The 15,204-nt window shown below is 45.7% G+C and overlaps 1 protein-coding gene across 5 annotated transcripts in view; it reads left to right on the top strand.

Moving 5' to 3' along the window:
- Positions 1 to 15,204, top strand: part of LOC103164823 (probable C-mannosyltransferase DPY19L1) — a 121,636-nt gene that overhangs the window by 52,146 nt on the left and 54,286 nt on the right. For all 5 annotated transcript variants that reach the window (XM_029048665.2, XM_029048667.2, XM_029048668.2 and 2 more), the window contains exons 9-10: positions 8,282 to 8,381; positions 12,965 to 13,042. In XM_029048665.2, the coding sequence (XP_028904498.1) occupies positions 8,282 to 8,381; positions 12,965 to 13,042 (178 nt within the window). The remainder of the gene's footprint in view (positions 1 to 8,281; positions 8,382 to 12,964; positions 13,043 to 15,204) is intronic.

The raw sequence follows: 15,204 nt of genomic DNA, 5'->3' as shown, positions 1-15,204 counted from the left end.
TGGCACTGTACAAGTCACCAGTATTCATTCATTCAATAGTATTTACTGAGTGCTTACTATGTGCAAAGCACTGTACTAAGCACTTGGAATGTACAATTCGGCAACAGAGACAAACCCTGTCCAATGACGGCTCACAGTCTAAACGGGGGCTCACAGCAAGCAGTAGAATCCATTCAATATCCATTCAGAGAAGCAGCTTGGCTTAGTGGAAAGAGCCTGGGCTTGGGAATCAGACGTCATGAGTTCTAATCCCGGCTCCGCCACTTGTCTGCTGTGTGACCTTGGGCAAGTCACTTCACTTCTCTGTGCCTCAGTTACCTCATCTATAAAAATGGGGATTAAAAAATGTGAGCCCCACGTGGGACAATCTGATTACCCTGTATCTACCCCAGCGCTTAGAAGAGTGCTCAGCACATAGTAAGCACTTAACAAATATCAACATTATTATTACTATTATTCCTTTGTGCATGTCGTCCTGAAGGCTCAGGACCAGGACTCACTTGTCATTCTCAAGGGAAGACTTCATAAACATCATACAATGTAGTTTGAGACTGTAATTCCCTGTGTCTTTTCAGCTTGATAGATCCCTTTGCATTTCCCCACACAGCCATCCATTCCCCTTTTCACTCACGGGTCCCACCAAGTTCAATCGAACTGCGGTTTGCTCTGCCTTGGAACTGGTGAACTGACTGGATTCCAGGATACTGTATTTGATGATCGGATTAAGAAGCTTGATGAATGTCTTGGTTTGTTCACGCAGGTCTCACAGTCACGTAGAAAGTTGGACTCCACTTCCTCTCTTCCAGTTCTCTCCTTGACCCCCTCCAATCTGGATTCTGCCCCCTTTATTCTACAGAAACCGCCTTCTCAGAGGTCAACAATGATTTCCTTTTTGCCAAATCCAACGGCCTCTACAACATCCTAATCTTTCTCCACCTCTCAGATGCCTTTGATGCTGTGAACCACTACCTTTTCCTGGGAACATTATCCAATCCTGGCTTCACTGCCATTGTCCTCTCCTGGTTCTCTGCTATTCATTCTCATTCTTTTTCATGGTCTCCTCCTCTTTTTCCCTCTCTCTAACTGTGGGAGTCCCTCAGGGCTCTGTTCTGGGTCCCCTTCTATTCTTCATCTTCACCTACTTCCTTAGAGAACTCATTCAATCCTCTGGCTTCAGCTACCATTTCTATGTAGATGTCTAACTAGCTCCAGCTCAGACCTTTCTCTTTCTCTAATGTCTTACATTTCCTCCTGCCTTTAGGGCATCTCCACTTGGATATCCTGAAGTCACCTCAACCTTAACATGTCCAAAATAGAACTCCTCATCTTTCCACCTAAACCTGTTCTCCCCATGACTTTCCTATCACTAGTCATTACCACTATCCTCCCTGTCTCAAAGCCCATAATTTTGGCATTAGTCTTGACTCATCTCTCTCACTCTACCCACACAATTCAATCTGTCACCAAATCCGGTCAGTTCCACCTTCAAAACATCACTAAAATCCACCCTTTCCTCTCCATCTAAGCTGCTACCACATTGATCCAAGCACTTATCCTACCCCTCTTTGACTCCTGCATCTGCCTCCTTGCTGGCCTCCCCACTCCAGTCCATATTTCACTCTGCTGCCTGGATCATTTTTCTAAAAAAAATCAATTCATGTTTTTCCACTCCTCAAGAACCTCCAGTGTTTGCCCATCTATCTCTGCATCAAACAGAAAATCCTTACCATCAACTTTAAAGCACTCACTCACCTTGTCCCTTCCTATCTTACTTTACTTATTTCCTACCTCAACCCAGCATGCTCACTTCATTCCTCTAATGCCAACCTACTCACTGTACCTCAATCTCATCTATCTTGCTTCTAGCCCCTTGCCGTTCCCCTTCATATATGACAGACCATTACTCTTTCCATCTTCAAAGCCTTATTAAAATCACATCTCCTCCAAGAGGCCTTCCTTGATTAAATCCTCATTTTCTCTACTCCATCTCCCTTGGTTGTGCTAAGAACCATCCAAATAGAATCAGCCTATTCTGGGAAAGTTCAGTGAAAATTAAGGAAGAGCGAGGACAGTTAAAACCCTGCTCGTTTGCAAAAAAAAGTAAAAGAAACAATCTCAACTCCACAAAAATGTAGGCGAGAAGATGAAGGATAGGTCTCAGGAGGTCCATGATGGCATGGGGCTAGGATTTCAAAGAGGTGGGCCAGCAAAGGAGATGGAAAAAGATTGACCAAAGAGGTAGGAGGAAAACTAGGAGAGTATTGTGCCAGAAAAAAACCAAAGTTAGATTGTGTTTCTAGGAGAATGAAGTTGTCCAAAGTACTAAAGGCAACTGAGAGGTTGAGAAGGCTTAAGACGGAATTAGGGTCCATTAGATTTGGAAAGGAGGCCTGGGAGATAGTTGCCTCAGTGGATGGAAGGGGATGAAAACCAGATTAGAGAGAGTTCAGTAGGGAGCTGGAGGGGAGGAAGTGAAGACAGTGTGCTGATACAACTAGGACTAGGACTAGGACTCGGAGAAGAGAGATGAGTCAATAACTGGTGGGTGAAGTGGAGTCCAGACGAGGGTTTTTTTAGGATAGGTGCTCTCTCAGGAACTTTCCCCTCCCACCCTCAACCTGTCTTGCCTAAATGCAGCCTGTGAATCCACTGCTCCATGATGGGCAAGCACTCTCCTTCATCCTTGAGTTCTTCCGGAAGTCATTCCTTCTCCTTGTCAGCATGAAGAACTGACTTTGGCTTCATGGCACTCTATGTATCCTCTGTTACTCTCTCCCAAAGGGACCTCACCTTCTCCGACTCCTTGCAATTTGGGACATGAAGGGAGCAGAGCAAGGCCAGATTAACCAAAGCCAGGGTCCAGGGCTCAATTGTTTTAAAAGCCCTTTCATGTAATGCAGATGAGATCATAAATAGCTTGATGTGGTGATGTCATCACCCAGGCCCCTCCCCCACCTCCAACCAGAAAATTGGCAAGGCAGAAGGCAGCCCCAGCCACAAGACCACAGCCCTCCAGAAGTTAACAATCTCGTGGCATGGACCAAAAGATATGAATTACAATTATTTACAAATAGTGGTAGCAAGAAGAAGAACAAGGATGTAAATATACATTTAACAGGATAAAAACAACTGAATAAGTAATTTAATATTACATAAATAAAACAATAAAATATACATTGGTACCTAAGTAGTGCTAAATTGGTATATGTCTAGAATGATGAGAATTCATCAGGAAAAGCTTCCCAGAGACTCAATCATTCAAGCAATGCGGAGTGTTTATCGAGTCTTAGTCTCTGCCGGGGTCTGTACAACACCTGGAAAAGTATAATAGTAGTTAGTAGACATTCTCCTGCCCTTAAGGATCTTACAATCTAGTTGGGAAGACAGATACAAAAAAAACATGGGTAGAGGAATCAATACAATAAAAAGATATTATCTTAAGTGCTATAGGAATCGTGAGTATACAAGTTCCTAGATGATGTGGAATCAAATCTCATTTAACCTAAGATGAGGTGTAATACCCGCCCCCTCCCCCCCAAGCTCTCAAGCTATAAACTCACTTTGGACAGGAACATATTCTGTTATACTCTCCCAAGCACTTAATAGAGCGCTCTTTAGACAGTAAGCACTCAAGAAATTTGATTGATATCGTAGTGGAAGGATTGTGGGAGCTGATATGGGGGAAATAGAGAGCTTAACCAGGGAGGATTTCCTGGAGGAGATGTGATTTTAGAAGGGCTTTAAGATGGGTTGAGCAATGGTCTGCCAAATGTGAAGCGGGGGGGAGTTCCAGGCAGAAGGGAGGACAAGAGAAAGAAGTTGATGGCAAGAACAATGTGAACTAGGCATAGTAAGTAGGTAGCCTTGAGAAGAGTCAGGTATGCAAACTGGGAGAGGTGTGAAGTTAGTACAAGGATAGAGATGATTGCATTAAAGGTCAAGGTCAAGAATTTTTGCTTGATGCTTAGAGGGACGAACAGCCATTGGAGCATTTTAAAGAACAGGAAGATGTGTGCAAAACAGTGTTTTAGAAAAATGATCCAAGTATCAAATGAAGTATGGGCTACAGAGGGGTGAGGCTGGTGGCAAGGAGGTCCGCAAAGAGGCTGATGCAATATGTAAATTAGGAAATGATAAGTTCTTGGACCAGTGTGGTGGCAGTTAGGAAGAAGAGGAAGAGGGGGACATAGGGGATGTTATGAAGAAAGAAATGACAGGATTTGGTACTTACTGAATATGTCAGTTGAGAAAGAAAGAGGAGTCAAGGGTAATGCCAAGGTTGTCGGTTTCAGTGATCGGAAGGATGGTGGTGTTGTCCACATTGTTAGTAAAGTTGTCAGCCAAGAGAAGGTTTGGGAAGAAAGATGAGGAATAATGTTTGGGACATGCTGCACTTGAAATACTGACTGGAAATCCATGTAGAGATGTCCTGGAAGAAGGAGGAGATGTGGGTTTATAGAGATAGAGAGCAGTTGGGGCTGGAGAGGAAGATTTAGGAGTCATCCACGTAGAGGTCGTAGTTGAAGTCATGAGATCAGATGAGCTCTCCAAGAAAATGGGAGCAGATTGAAACTAGAATGGGATCCAAAAATGTTATTTTAGAAGAATACTGAAGATTCCCCCTCTTCCCTCCCCCCCACCAACCCTCTCCCCTACTTTCCCATCCTTCCCTGCAGTATCCTCAGAGGAGATCTCTTCCCTCCTCGCAAGTGCCACCCCCTCCACCTGCACCTCGGACCCCATTCCCGCTCACCTTATAAAAACCATCACCCCTGCCCTCCTCCCTTCCTTAACTTCTATTTTTAACCACTCAATCTCCAATGACTCCTTCCCCTCTGCCTTCAAACATGCCCACGTCTCCCCCATCCTAAAAAAACCCACTCTCGACCCCACTTCCCCCTCCAGTTATCACCCTATCTCCCTACTACCCTTCCTTTCCAAAATCCTAGAACGAGTCGTCTACACTCGCTGCTTAGAATTCCTTAACTCCCATTCTCTCCCGGACCCTCTCCAATCTGGCTTCCATCCCCTCCACTGTACCGAGACTGCTCTCTCTAAGGTCACCCATGACCTCCTTCTTGCCAAATCCAATGGCTCCTACTCCATTCTAATCCTCCTTGACCTCTCAGACGCCTTTGACACTGTCGACCATCCCCTCCTCCTCCACACCTTATCTCACCTTGGCTTCACAGACTCCGTCCTCTCCTGGTTCTCCTCTTATCTCTCTGGCTGGTCACTGTGGGTCTCCTTCGCAGGCGCTTCCTCCCCCTCCCATCCTTTAACTGTTGGAGTTCCTCAAGGGTCAGTTCTTGGCCCTCTTCTGTTCTCCATTTACACTCACTCCCTCGGTGAACTCATTCGCTCTCACGGCTTTCCATCTCTATGCAGATGACACACAGATCTACATCTCTGCCTCTGTCCTCTCCCCCTCCCTTAAGGCTTGTATCTTCTCCTGACTCCAGGACGTCTCTACCTGGATGTCTGCCCGCCACCTAAAACTCAACATGAGCAAGACTGAGCTCCTCATCTTCCCTCCCAAGCCCGGTCCTCTCCCAGACTTCCCTGTCACCGTGGATGGTACAACCATCCTTCCCGTCTCTCAGGCCTGCAACCTCGGTGTCATCTTTGACTCGTCTCTCTCGTTCACCCCACACATCCGATCCGTTACCAAGACCTGCCGGTTTCACCTTTACAATATCGCCAAGATCCGCCCTTTCCTCTCCACCCAAACGGCTACCTTACTGCTACGTGCTCTCGTTATATCCTGGCTAGACTACTGTGTCAGCCTTCTCTCTGATCTCCCTTCCTCCTCTCTCGCCCCGCTCCAGTCTATTCTTCACTCTGCTGCCCGGCTCATCTTCCTGCAGAAACACTCTGGGCATGTCACTCCCCTTCTTAAACACCTCCAGTGGTTGCCTGTCAACCTCTGCTCCAAACAAAAACTCCTCACTCTAGGCTTCAAGGCTCTCCATCACCTTGCCCCTTCCTACCTCTCCTCCCTTCTCTCTTTCTCTGCCCATCCTGTAGTCTCCACTCCTCTGCCGCCCACCTCCTCATTGTCCCTCGGTCTCGCCTATCCTGCCGTCGACCCCTGTACCATGTCCTCCCGCGGTCCTGGAATGCCCTCCCTCCTCACCTCCGACAATCTAATTCTCTTCCCCTCTTCAAATCCCTACTTAAAGTTCATCTCCTCCAAGAGGGCTTCCCAGACTGAGCTCCCCCCTTTTTCCCTCTGCTCCCCCTACCCCCCCTTCACCTCTCCACAGCTAAACCCTCTTCTCCCCCCTTTCCCTCTCCTGACCCACCCCCTCAGCACTGTACTCGTCCACTCAACTGTATATATCTTTATCACACTATTCATTTTGTTTATTTTGTTTAATGAGATGCACATCACCCTGATTCTATTTAGTTGCCATTGTTTTTATGAGATGTTCTTCCCCTTGACTCTATTTATTGCCATTGTTCTTGTCTGCCTGTCTCCCCCAGTTAGACTGTAAGCCCGTCAAAGGGCCGGGACTGTCTCTCTTTGTTGCTGACTTGTACATTCCAAGAGCTTAGTACAGTGCTCTGCATATAGTAAGCGCTCAATAAATACTATTGAATGAACGAATGAATGAATGAAGATGGGTAGAAGTGTGGTCTGGAGGATGTAATAGTGAGGGAGTGCCAGGCTGGGAGAACAATATGAGCAAGAGGTTAGAGGGAGGAGATAGAAAGTGTACTTGAGAGGGGCAAAAAGTAGAAGCTGGTACGTAACAGAAGCAGAGAGCCATTACGTAAGGTGGGAAGAGCTGGTGGAGAGCCTTGAAGGCAATTGTAAGAAATTTTTGCTTGAGGCAGAGAGAAATGAACAATCACTAGATCTCAGTGTGGGAGCCAGTTAGGGAGGATTTGAAGAGTTGACAACAGAAGGATGAGCTGGGTTATAGCTTCTCAGACCATATTGCCAGGGCCCAGAGGACCCTTACTCTCCAGTTCCCAGCTCCAAGCCAGATTCTAAAATTGGTGTTTCGGAAGCACTATAGAGCATGTATGAACTTCTGTCCTGTCCTTGATCCAACAGAGATGGGAACAGGAGAGGCTGCATCAGGCCTCTGGTGCTTCAGGCCATTTTTAATGTTAGTATTTGTTAAGCGCTTACTATGTGCAGAGCACTGTTCTAAGCGCTGGGGTAGACACAAGGGAATCTGGTTGTCCCACGTGGGGCTCACAGTCTTAATCCCCATTTTACAGATGAGGTCACTGAGGCACCAAGAAGTGAAGTGACTGGCCCAAAGTCACACAGCTGCCTAGTGGCAGAGCCGGGATTCGAACCCATGATCTCTGACTCCAAAGCCCGGGCTCTTTCCACTGAGCCACGCTGCTTCCCTAGGTGGATTGGATGGGTATGGAGGAGAGAGAAACATTCTCCCCCTATGATGGGCCATTGAAAAAGATATGGTGGACCACATGATGCCCTGATCATATGTTTGGTATCAAGCTGGTTTTTAATCATTTATTTATAAGGATTTTATTTCATCTCTGCAGTTGTATCCTCTGGTAAAGAGCCAAGAATAATTCTGGTAATGGAGAATTAAGAGAACCTGACACTGATCTCTTAAAACTATGATAGATGAACACTCCTAACTTAAATACCTACTATTGTATATATTTATATATGTCAACTTTAGCCTTCCTTTTCTTTTATTAACTCAGCAAAATGTTTATGCAGAAAATATTCACCAAACTGGCTTTACATTCTTCTTTTTTGGGCTGCCAAAAATATTGAGTAAACCGTTGCATCTCTTGGAATTGTTTTTACTATTCCACAGAATTGATTACAGTCAGAGTTCATTGTTACAACACTCTGCTCTTCTGATTAAAGAAATAATTTTGGCTGTCAGTGTAGTGAATGACAGGATCCATCAGTGATATTTATTGAGCGCTTGTGTTCAGAACACTGTACTAAGCACTGGGGAGAGTAAAGTATAACAGAGTTGGTGGATATGTTCCCTGCTCACAAGGAGCATACAATCTAATGTTTAGTTTTTAAACTAGAAAACCATCAGAAAATTCACAGTGATCGTGGGGTGTAATTTGAGTGTTGGACTTGGAATACTGAAAAAGGGAAACACCAAAGACACTGGACTGGGGAAATGGAACAACAGGGGCCTGGACGGGGTGGAAAATGATTTTTTCAGGTGATGAGAATTAAGTCTTGTTTAGATAGCTGCAAACTCTAATGGGGTCACAGCTGTACAGGTACAATTAAACTCACTGGAACATATTTTGTCTCTTCAAGGTCTACAAGTATTCATAGAGGAAGCTTGGTTGCACTCGCCATTTTCAATATATTTGCTATGCTTCCCTGGCAGTTTGCTCAGTTTGTTCTACTCACTCAGGTAACCTGATTTTAAACTAAAGAAACATATATACTTTACTGAGGAGTTTAAGAATGTGAGGTGGAAAAAGAGCTTGAAAGAGTCTGGCTTGCAGTTATCTTTAGGCACCGGTCAATCAGTGGCACTTATTGAGCACCTAAAGCTAAATGCCAGGACATCTTTGTTTGGATGTTCCGCTGACACCTCCAACTTAACATATTCAAAACAGAACTCCTCATCTTTCCACATAAACCCTGTCCTCCCCTCAACTTTACTATCACTGTATCACTGTGGACTTCACCACCATCTTCCCTGTCTCACAAGCCCCATAACTTTGGCATTGTCTTTGACTCATCTCTCTCATTCAACCTGGATATTCATTCTGTCACCAAATCCTGGTGGTTCTACCATCATAATGATTCTAGAATCTGCCCCTTTCTTTCCATCCAAACTGCTGCCAAGCTGATAACAAGCACTGATCATATTCCACCTTGATTACAGCATCAGGCTTCTCACCCACCTCTCTGCCTCCTGGCTTTATCCTGTGCAGTCCATATGTCACTCTGCTGCCAAAATTACTTTTCTAAAAAGCCATTCAGCCCACATCTCCTCAGTCCTCAAAAACCTCTAATCGTTGCCCATCTATCTCCACTCAAACAGAAGACTTCACCATTGACTTTAAGGAACTCAGTCAGCTCTCCCCTTCTACCTTACCTTCCTGATCGCCTGCTACAACCCAACCCACAGACTTTGCTGCTCTAATGCCAACTTACTCACTGTACCTCAGTTTCCCCTGTCTCATTAACAACCCCTTGCCAACATCTCCTTTCTCTTTCCTGGAACTCCCTCCCCCTTCATATCTGACAGATCACCATGTTCCCCATCTTCAAAGCCCTACTGAACTATCTCTTCCAAGATGCCCTCCCTAACTAACCCTTCATCTTCCCACCCTATTTACCCTCCTTTCTGCATCACCTATGAACTTGGATCTATACCCCTTAAACACTTTGATATTTGCCACACCTCCAGGCCCAAAGCACTTATGTACAAGTCCTTATACTCTGTCACTTCCTGTGTCTGTTTTGTATTTTAACACCTGTCTTCTCTTGTGTGTAAGTTCCCTGTGGGCAGGGATCATGTCTACCAACCCTATCATATTATTCTTTCCCAAGCAGTGAGTACACTGCTCTGTACCCAGTAAGTGCACAATAAATACCATTAATTGATTGACTGATTGACATTCTGAGTGTACTCTGCATTCACCTTTCCATGATTGCCCTTTCCTGCCAGGGTGATCCATGAGGGTGCTTACTTATTGGTGTTCTACCAAGGACCTAGGCATAGCAGACAAGAGATGGTGTGATTGATCCCTGGATACAGTTAGGGAGAAAAACTTGAGAGAGGAGTAGAGGAAGGAGAAATAGGAGGTGAGACAAAGTCCCAATTTCTTACACTGAAAATAAATATATCCAATTCAAAAGTTCAAAATACCCAAAGATTCCTATATATTCTGCCACTAGTATAATTAAATAATGCAATATAATTTTAATCTAAATTTGTTGTCTTACTATCCTAGAAAGAGGGCTGAAGCAAGGTTCAGACTGCCCTCACTTCTCAGCTTCATTTTTACAAGGACTCGCTCTATGATCTTGCCTGCTATGGACAGCAGTGGGATCCTCTATAGTTTCCAATCAATTCCAAAATGTTCCTTTCAGAAAATGGTGAAAATGAAATCTTTGAAATCTTTTGGCATTTCTGCAGTTCCATAGGTTAGAACGTAAGAGATCACAGATGGGAGATCCAGTTTTAGTGCTTATTTGTCCCTGCCCTCACCATCCCAGGGAGAGCAGCCTTCTAACCCTTGACCCAGCAAGCGTAGAAAAGTTCCCTTAATTTTCCTAAATTTAGCCCTCTTTCCACCCCCTGCTCAACTTTCCACTGGGACATCTGTTGTTCTCTGTCTCCAACTTATTATCCTATAGAGGAACTGTTGCTGGCTACTTTTATCCTAATTCTGCCCCAATCTACCTCTGTCTGAAGTAAGTGGCTTCCCGTAGGACCAGGTGGATAAGATGGAGACCTGCCCAGACAAAGAGTGGAAGGTTCACATGGCTCTGCTCCCTTCCACTTCAAGACCAGCCTTTCCTTGCTTTCCAGAATACAGGGGGCTAGCCTGCTGCTTTCTAGGACCAGAGAGGGCTGGCTGGCTGGCTGGCTGGAAGCCATGGAAGCCAAGGGAGAGTAAGGGAGTCGTGTCTACAGGAAGAGGTAGGGGGATTCAACGTCTGACTGGGTAGCCTCGCCTTAAGGACAAGATTAGAACCTTGTTGGTCCAACTGCATCTGGGACCCTGGTAACATCCTACAGAGAGGGCCTTCAGAACATCTTTCTAATCCAGGTTGGAAGCATCAAGAAGAGAGGTAGTGTGGTAATAGTTAACTGAGGAAATTGGAGATCTGCATGTCTTAGTAGGCATAAAAACTCCTTTCCTTGCCCCCTCCCACTCTTCTCCCAAACTTTCATATTCATTCAGACCAGCCTAGTGTAACCCCCTGCTTAATTAGCTCAAATTGACAGAAGCTGATTTACACCTATATTTATTCCCAAATAAAAAAAATCAGTCCAAGCCGTTATATACTCAGTTCTTCCATAATTTGTGTTTTTACTTCATATTGGGTTAGATCACTATTAGGGAATTAGGGAATGCTATCCAATATTGGGCAGCTATCTGGATTGATCCTGATGCAAGATTGAAATAAATGGTTGCATCCATGTGAGCAGAGCTTGTCAAACTAAGTGTATTATAGCCTGAACTTTCCATAACATGGAGTTCTTTGGGAATGTAACCCCCACATTATGGGAGAACTGAGTATATATTCAAAATGTCTTGACATTCATGAATAACATTCATTCAATTATATTTATTGAGCACTTAGTGTGTGCAGAGCCCTCTACTAAGCGTTTAACAGCTGAGCTTCATTCACAGTCAGGGTCAAGGCCACCCATAGATATACTGGACCCCAGGGGGCAGATTGTAAATGCAGAATTTCTGCCACCCCTCAACTATCTTTGCATGCCCTGCCCCCAGCTCCCTACTTCTCCTGATGGGATTCTGGATAGGACTAAATCCCAACCCCTAGGGGATCCTGCATCTCTCTGCATCGGATTCTCCAGAGAACTGTTGCTGCCTAGGTAGCGGGAACAGAGTAGAAATATTGAGGCCAAAACTCCTGGAGTCCTCTCACTCCTCCCCTTCTCCATCATGTCATGCAGTTGCAGCTCCCCTTAGTCTGACTCACCAGAAGGTGTGGAGTCTCCAGAGACACTAGCTGATAGAGCACAAACCTAGAAGAAGTCAGAAAGAGCTGGGTTCTAATTCTGGATCTTCCATTTGACTGCTGTGTAATCTTGGTCAATTCACTTCACTTCTCTGTGCCTAATTTACCTCATCTGTAAAATGGAGATTAAGACTATGAGTCCCATGTGGGACATGGACTGTGTCCAACCTGATTAGCCTGTATCTACCTCAGCAATTAGTACGGTGCATGGTACTTATACCATTAAAAAAAAATTTTAAAAAGGATGCAAACAACCCATAATGTATCAGAAGGGGCAGGGAGACACTGACACTATCTGTCTGTGGAGTGGGAGACAGATAAAGGGAAAGAGAGTTCGAAGATTGGAACTTCTGCCTTTAAATCTTTCCACCTCTCCCTCCAGCCTCCCCAGCATCCCTTTACCAGACCACACCACCTCCCACTCCCCACTGATGAGACTCCAGACAGCTCTGGGCAGCTACTGCCACCTAGGGCGGTAAGAGGAAACTGGAGGAGCTAAGTGGTGCAAAACCACCCGCCCCTACAATATCCGGAGCCTGGTTTGCTGGGAGGTGTGGGCCCTTTTTGGGATAAAAAAGGGACAAATGCCTTAATTGGCCTGCCCTTGGAAGCCCCTGGTTAAGGTGTTTGAATTGAAAGAAACAATTCTTATCTATGAATTAAAGTCTTGAAGAATCACCCCTACCCCATATTTTGGAAATTCTCCTGGGGTATCCAGTATGTGTAAAAGCAGGAAGAGTTCTCATCTTGAAATGCTCATTGACTGGTAAAATCTATTTTGTTTTGAAATATCCCACTAGAATGCCACAATATGAAGAGATATTTTCTTAAATTAATATGTTTGAATTTAAGATATAGGTGCTAAGGTATCTTTATTGGAAAACACAAATAATGCCAGTTTTTATGCTCGTGGTCATTCCTCTCTGAGAGTGGGTATTGCAAACAAAGTTTTTTTTCTTTCTTCCAGTTGTTGAATGGAGTGATTTTAGCATTTCCAAGCTCCATGCTGTAATTTTTCCTAGTTCATAATGGCCTAAACTAGCTCCCTTGCCCATTATTAGCTCAAGGTGTCATCATTTCCACACATCATGGGCTCTACCCAGTCTCCTCAATCTGCTGCCTTCTTTATTTTTTGTTTCCAGTCCTATTATCCCATTGCATAGGTGCTGGTACCAATGTTTTTCAGAAATATAATCCCCAAGATTAGTGAGATTTTACCCTATAAATCTGTATTTGATTTTTAAAAGTCTTTGTTTTTGCTTCCAGGTAGCTTCGTTACTTCCTTTATATATTCTGGGTTATATTGATGCCTACAAGTTAAAGAAGATCATTCATGTGCATCTGGTAATGTTTTTGTTCTTTCTCAGTCATATCAAATCTATTAGTCGCTCATGTATTAACTGGGTCACTGCCTCTGTCCGCCTCCTATGCTCTTATGCTCGAGCTGCTGCGCTGCTGGAGAAGGTCCAAGCACCAAGCCAAGCTTATCCATTTCAACTTTATCCTTTCCTGACTTAACTCTGCCCTCCCCTCCGCCAGGCAAAACTTCTTTTCTTCCCTCATTGACACCCATGCACGTCACCCCCACCAATTGTTCCGGACCTTTAATTCTCTCCTCAGGCCCCCTGTTCCTCTCCCTCCCCTATCCCTCACCCCCAACAATCTGGCCACCTACTTCATCACGAAAATTAACACAGTCAGGTCTAAGCTCCCCAGAGTCACCCTTCCCCGTTCTGCCTCCCCATCCCCCCAACCCTCTCCCCTACTTTCCCATCTTTCCCTGCAGGATCCTCAGAGGAGATCTCCTCCCTCCTCACAAGTGCCACCCCCTCCACCTGTGCTTTGGACCCCATTCCCGCACACCTTATAAAAACCATCGCCCCTCCCTCCTCCCCTCCTTAACTTCTATCTTTAACTGCTCACTCTCCAATGGCTTCTTCCCCTCTGCCTTCAAACATGCCCATGACTCCCCCATCCTAAAAAAAACCCTCTCTCGACCCCACTTCCCCTTCCAGTTATCGCCCTATCTCCCTACTGCCCTTCCTTTCCAAGCTCCTAGAACAAGTCATCTACACTCGCTGCCTAGAATTCCTTAACCCCAATCCTCTCCTGGACCCCCTCCAATCTGGCTTCCGTCCCCTCCACTCTACCAAGACTGCTCTCTCAAAGGTCACCCATGACCTCCTTCTTGCCAAATCCAATGGCTCCTACTCTATCCTAATCCTCCTTGACCTCTCAGCTGCCTTTGTCACTGTAGACCATATCCTTCTCCTCCACACCTTATCTCACCTTGGCTTCACGGACTCCGTCCTCTCCTGGTTCTCCTCTTATCTTTCTGGCCGTTTATTCTCGATCTCCTTCGCGGGCTCCTCCTCCCCCTTCCATCCTCTAACTGTAGGAGTTCCTCAAGGGTCAGTTCTTGGCTCTCTTCTGTTCTCCATCTACACTCACTCCATTGGTGAACTCATTCGCTCTCACGGCTTCAACTATCATCGCTATACAGATGACACACAAATCTACATCTCTGCCCCTGTCCTCTCCCCCTCCCTTCAGGCTCGTATCTTCTCCTGCCTCCAGGACGTCTCTACCTGGATGTCCGCCCGCCACCTAAAACTCAACATGTCCAAAACTGAGCTCCTAATCTTCCCTCCCAAGCCCTGTCCTCTTCCTGACTTCCCTATCACTCTGGATGGTACAACCATCCTTCTCATCTCTCAAGCTCACAACCTTGGTGTCATACTTGACTCAGTTCTCTCATTCACCCCACACATCCAATCCGTCACCAAGACCTGCCGGTCTCGCCTTTATATTATTACCAAGATCCGCCCTTTCCTCTCCACCCAAACGGCTATCTTACTGGTACAGGCTCTCATAATATCCCGGCTGAATTATTGTGTCATAATTCATATTCTGATCTCCCTTCCTCCCGTCTCTCCCCGCTCCAGTCTACTCTTTATTCCACTGCCCGGCTCAGTTTCCTGCAGAAACGCTCTAGGCATGTCACTCCCGCCTTAAAAACCTCCAGTGGTTGCCTATCAACCTCCGCACGAAACAAAAACTTCTCACTCTAGGCTTCAAGGCTCTCCATCACCTTGCCCCTCCTACCTCTCCTCTCTTCTTTTTACTGCCCACACTGTAGGCTCTGCTTCTCTGCCACCCACCTCCTCACCATCCCCCGTTCTCTCCTATCCTGCCACCGACCCCCAGCCCACATCCTCCTGCTGTCCTGGAATGCCCTCCCTCCTCACCTCCGCCAAACTAATTCTCTTCCCTTCTTCAAAACCCTACTGAGAGCTCACCTCCTCCAAGAGGCCTTCCCAGACTGAGCTTCCCCTTTTCCCTCTGCCCCCTCTGCTGCCTCTCTGCCCCCTCCTTCACCTCCTCTCAGCTAAGCCCCCTTTTACCCCCCCCTTCCCTCTGCTCCTCCCCCTCTCCCTCCCCCTCCCCTCAGCACTGTACTCCTCTGTTCATTTGTATATATTTTTATTACCCTATTTATTTTGTTA

Source organism: Ornithorhynchus anatinus, chromosome 21 (genome assembly GCF_004115215.2).
Source record: "Ornithorhynchus anatinus isolate Pmale09 chromosome 21, mOrnAna1.pri.v4, whole genome shotgun sequence".
Taxonomy (NCBI): domain Eukaryota; kingdom Metazoa; phylum Chordata; class Mammalia; order Monotremata; family Ornithorhynchidae; genus Ornithorhynchus; species Ornithorhynchus anatinus.
The sequence above is the reverse complement of the archived record's forward strand: the minus strand, read 5'-3'. Positions and strand labels throughout refer to the sequence as shown.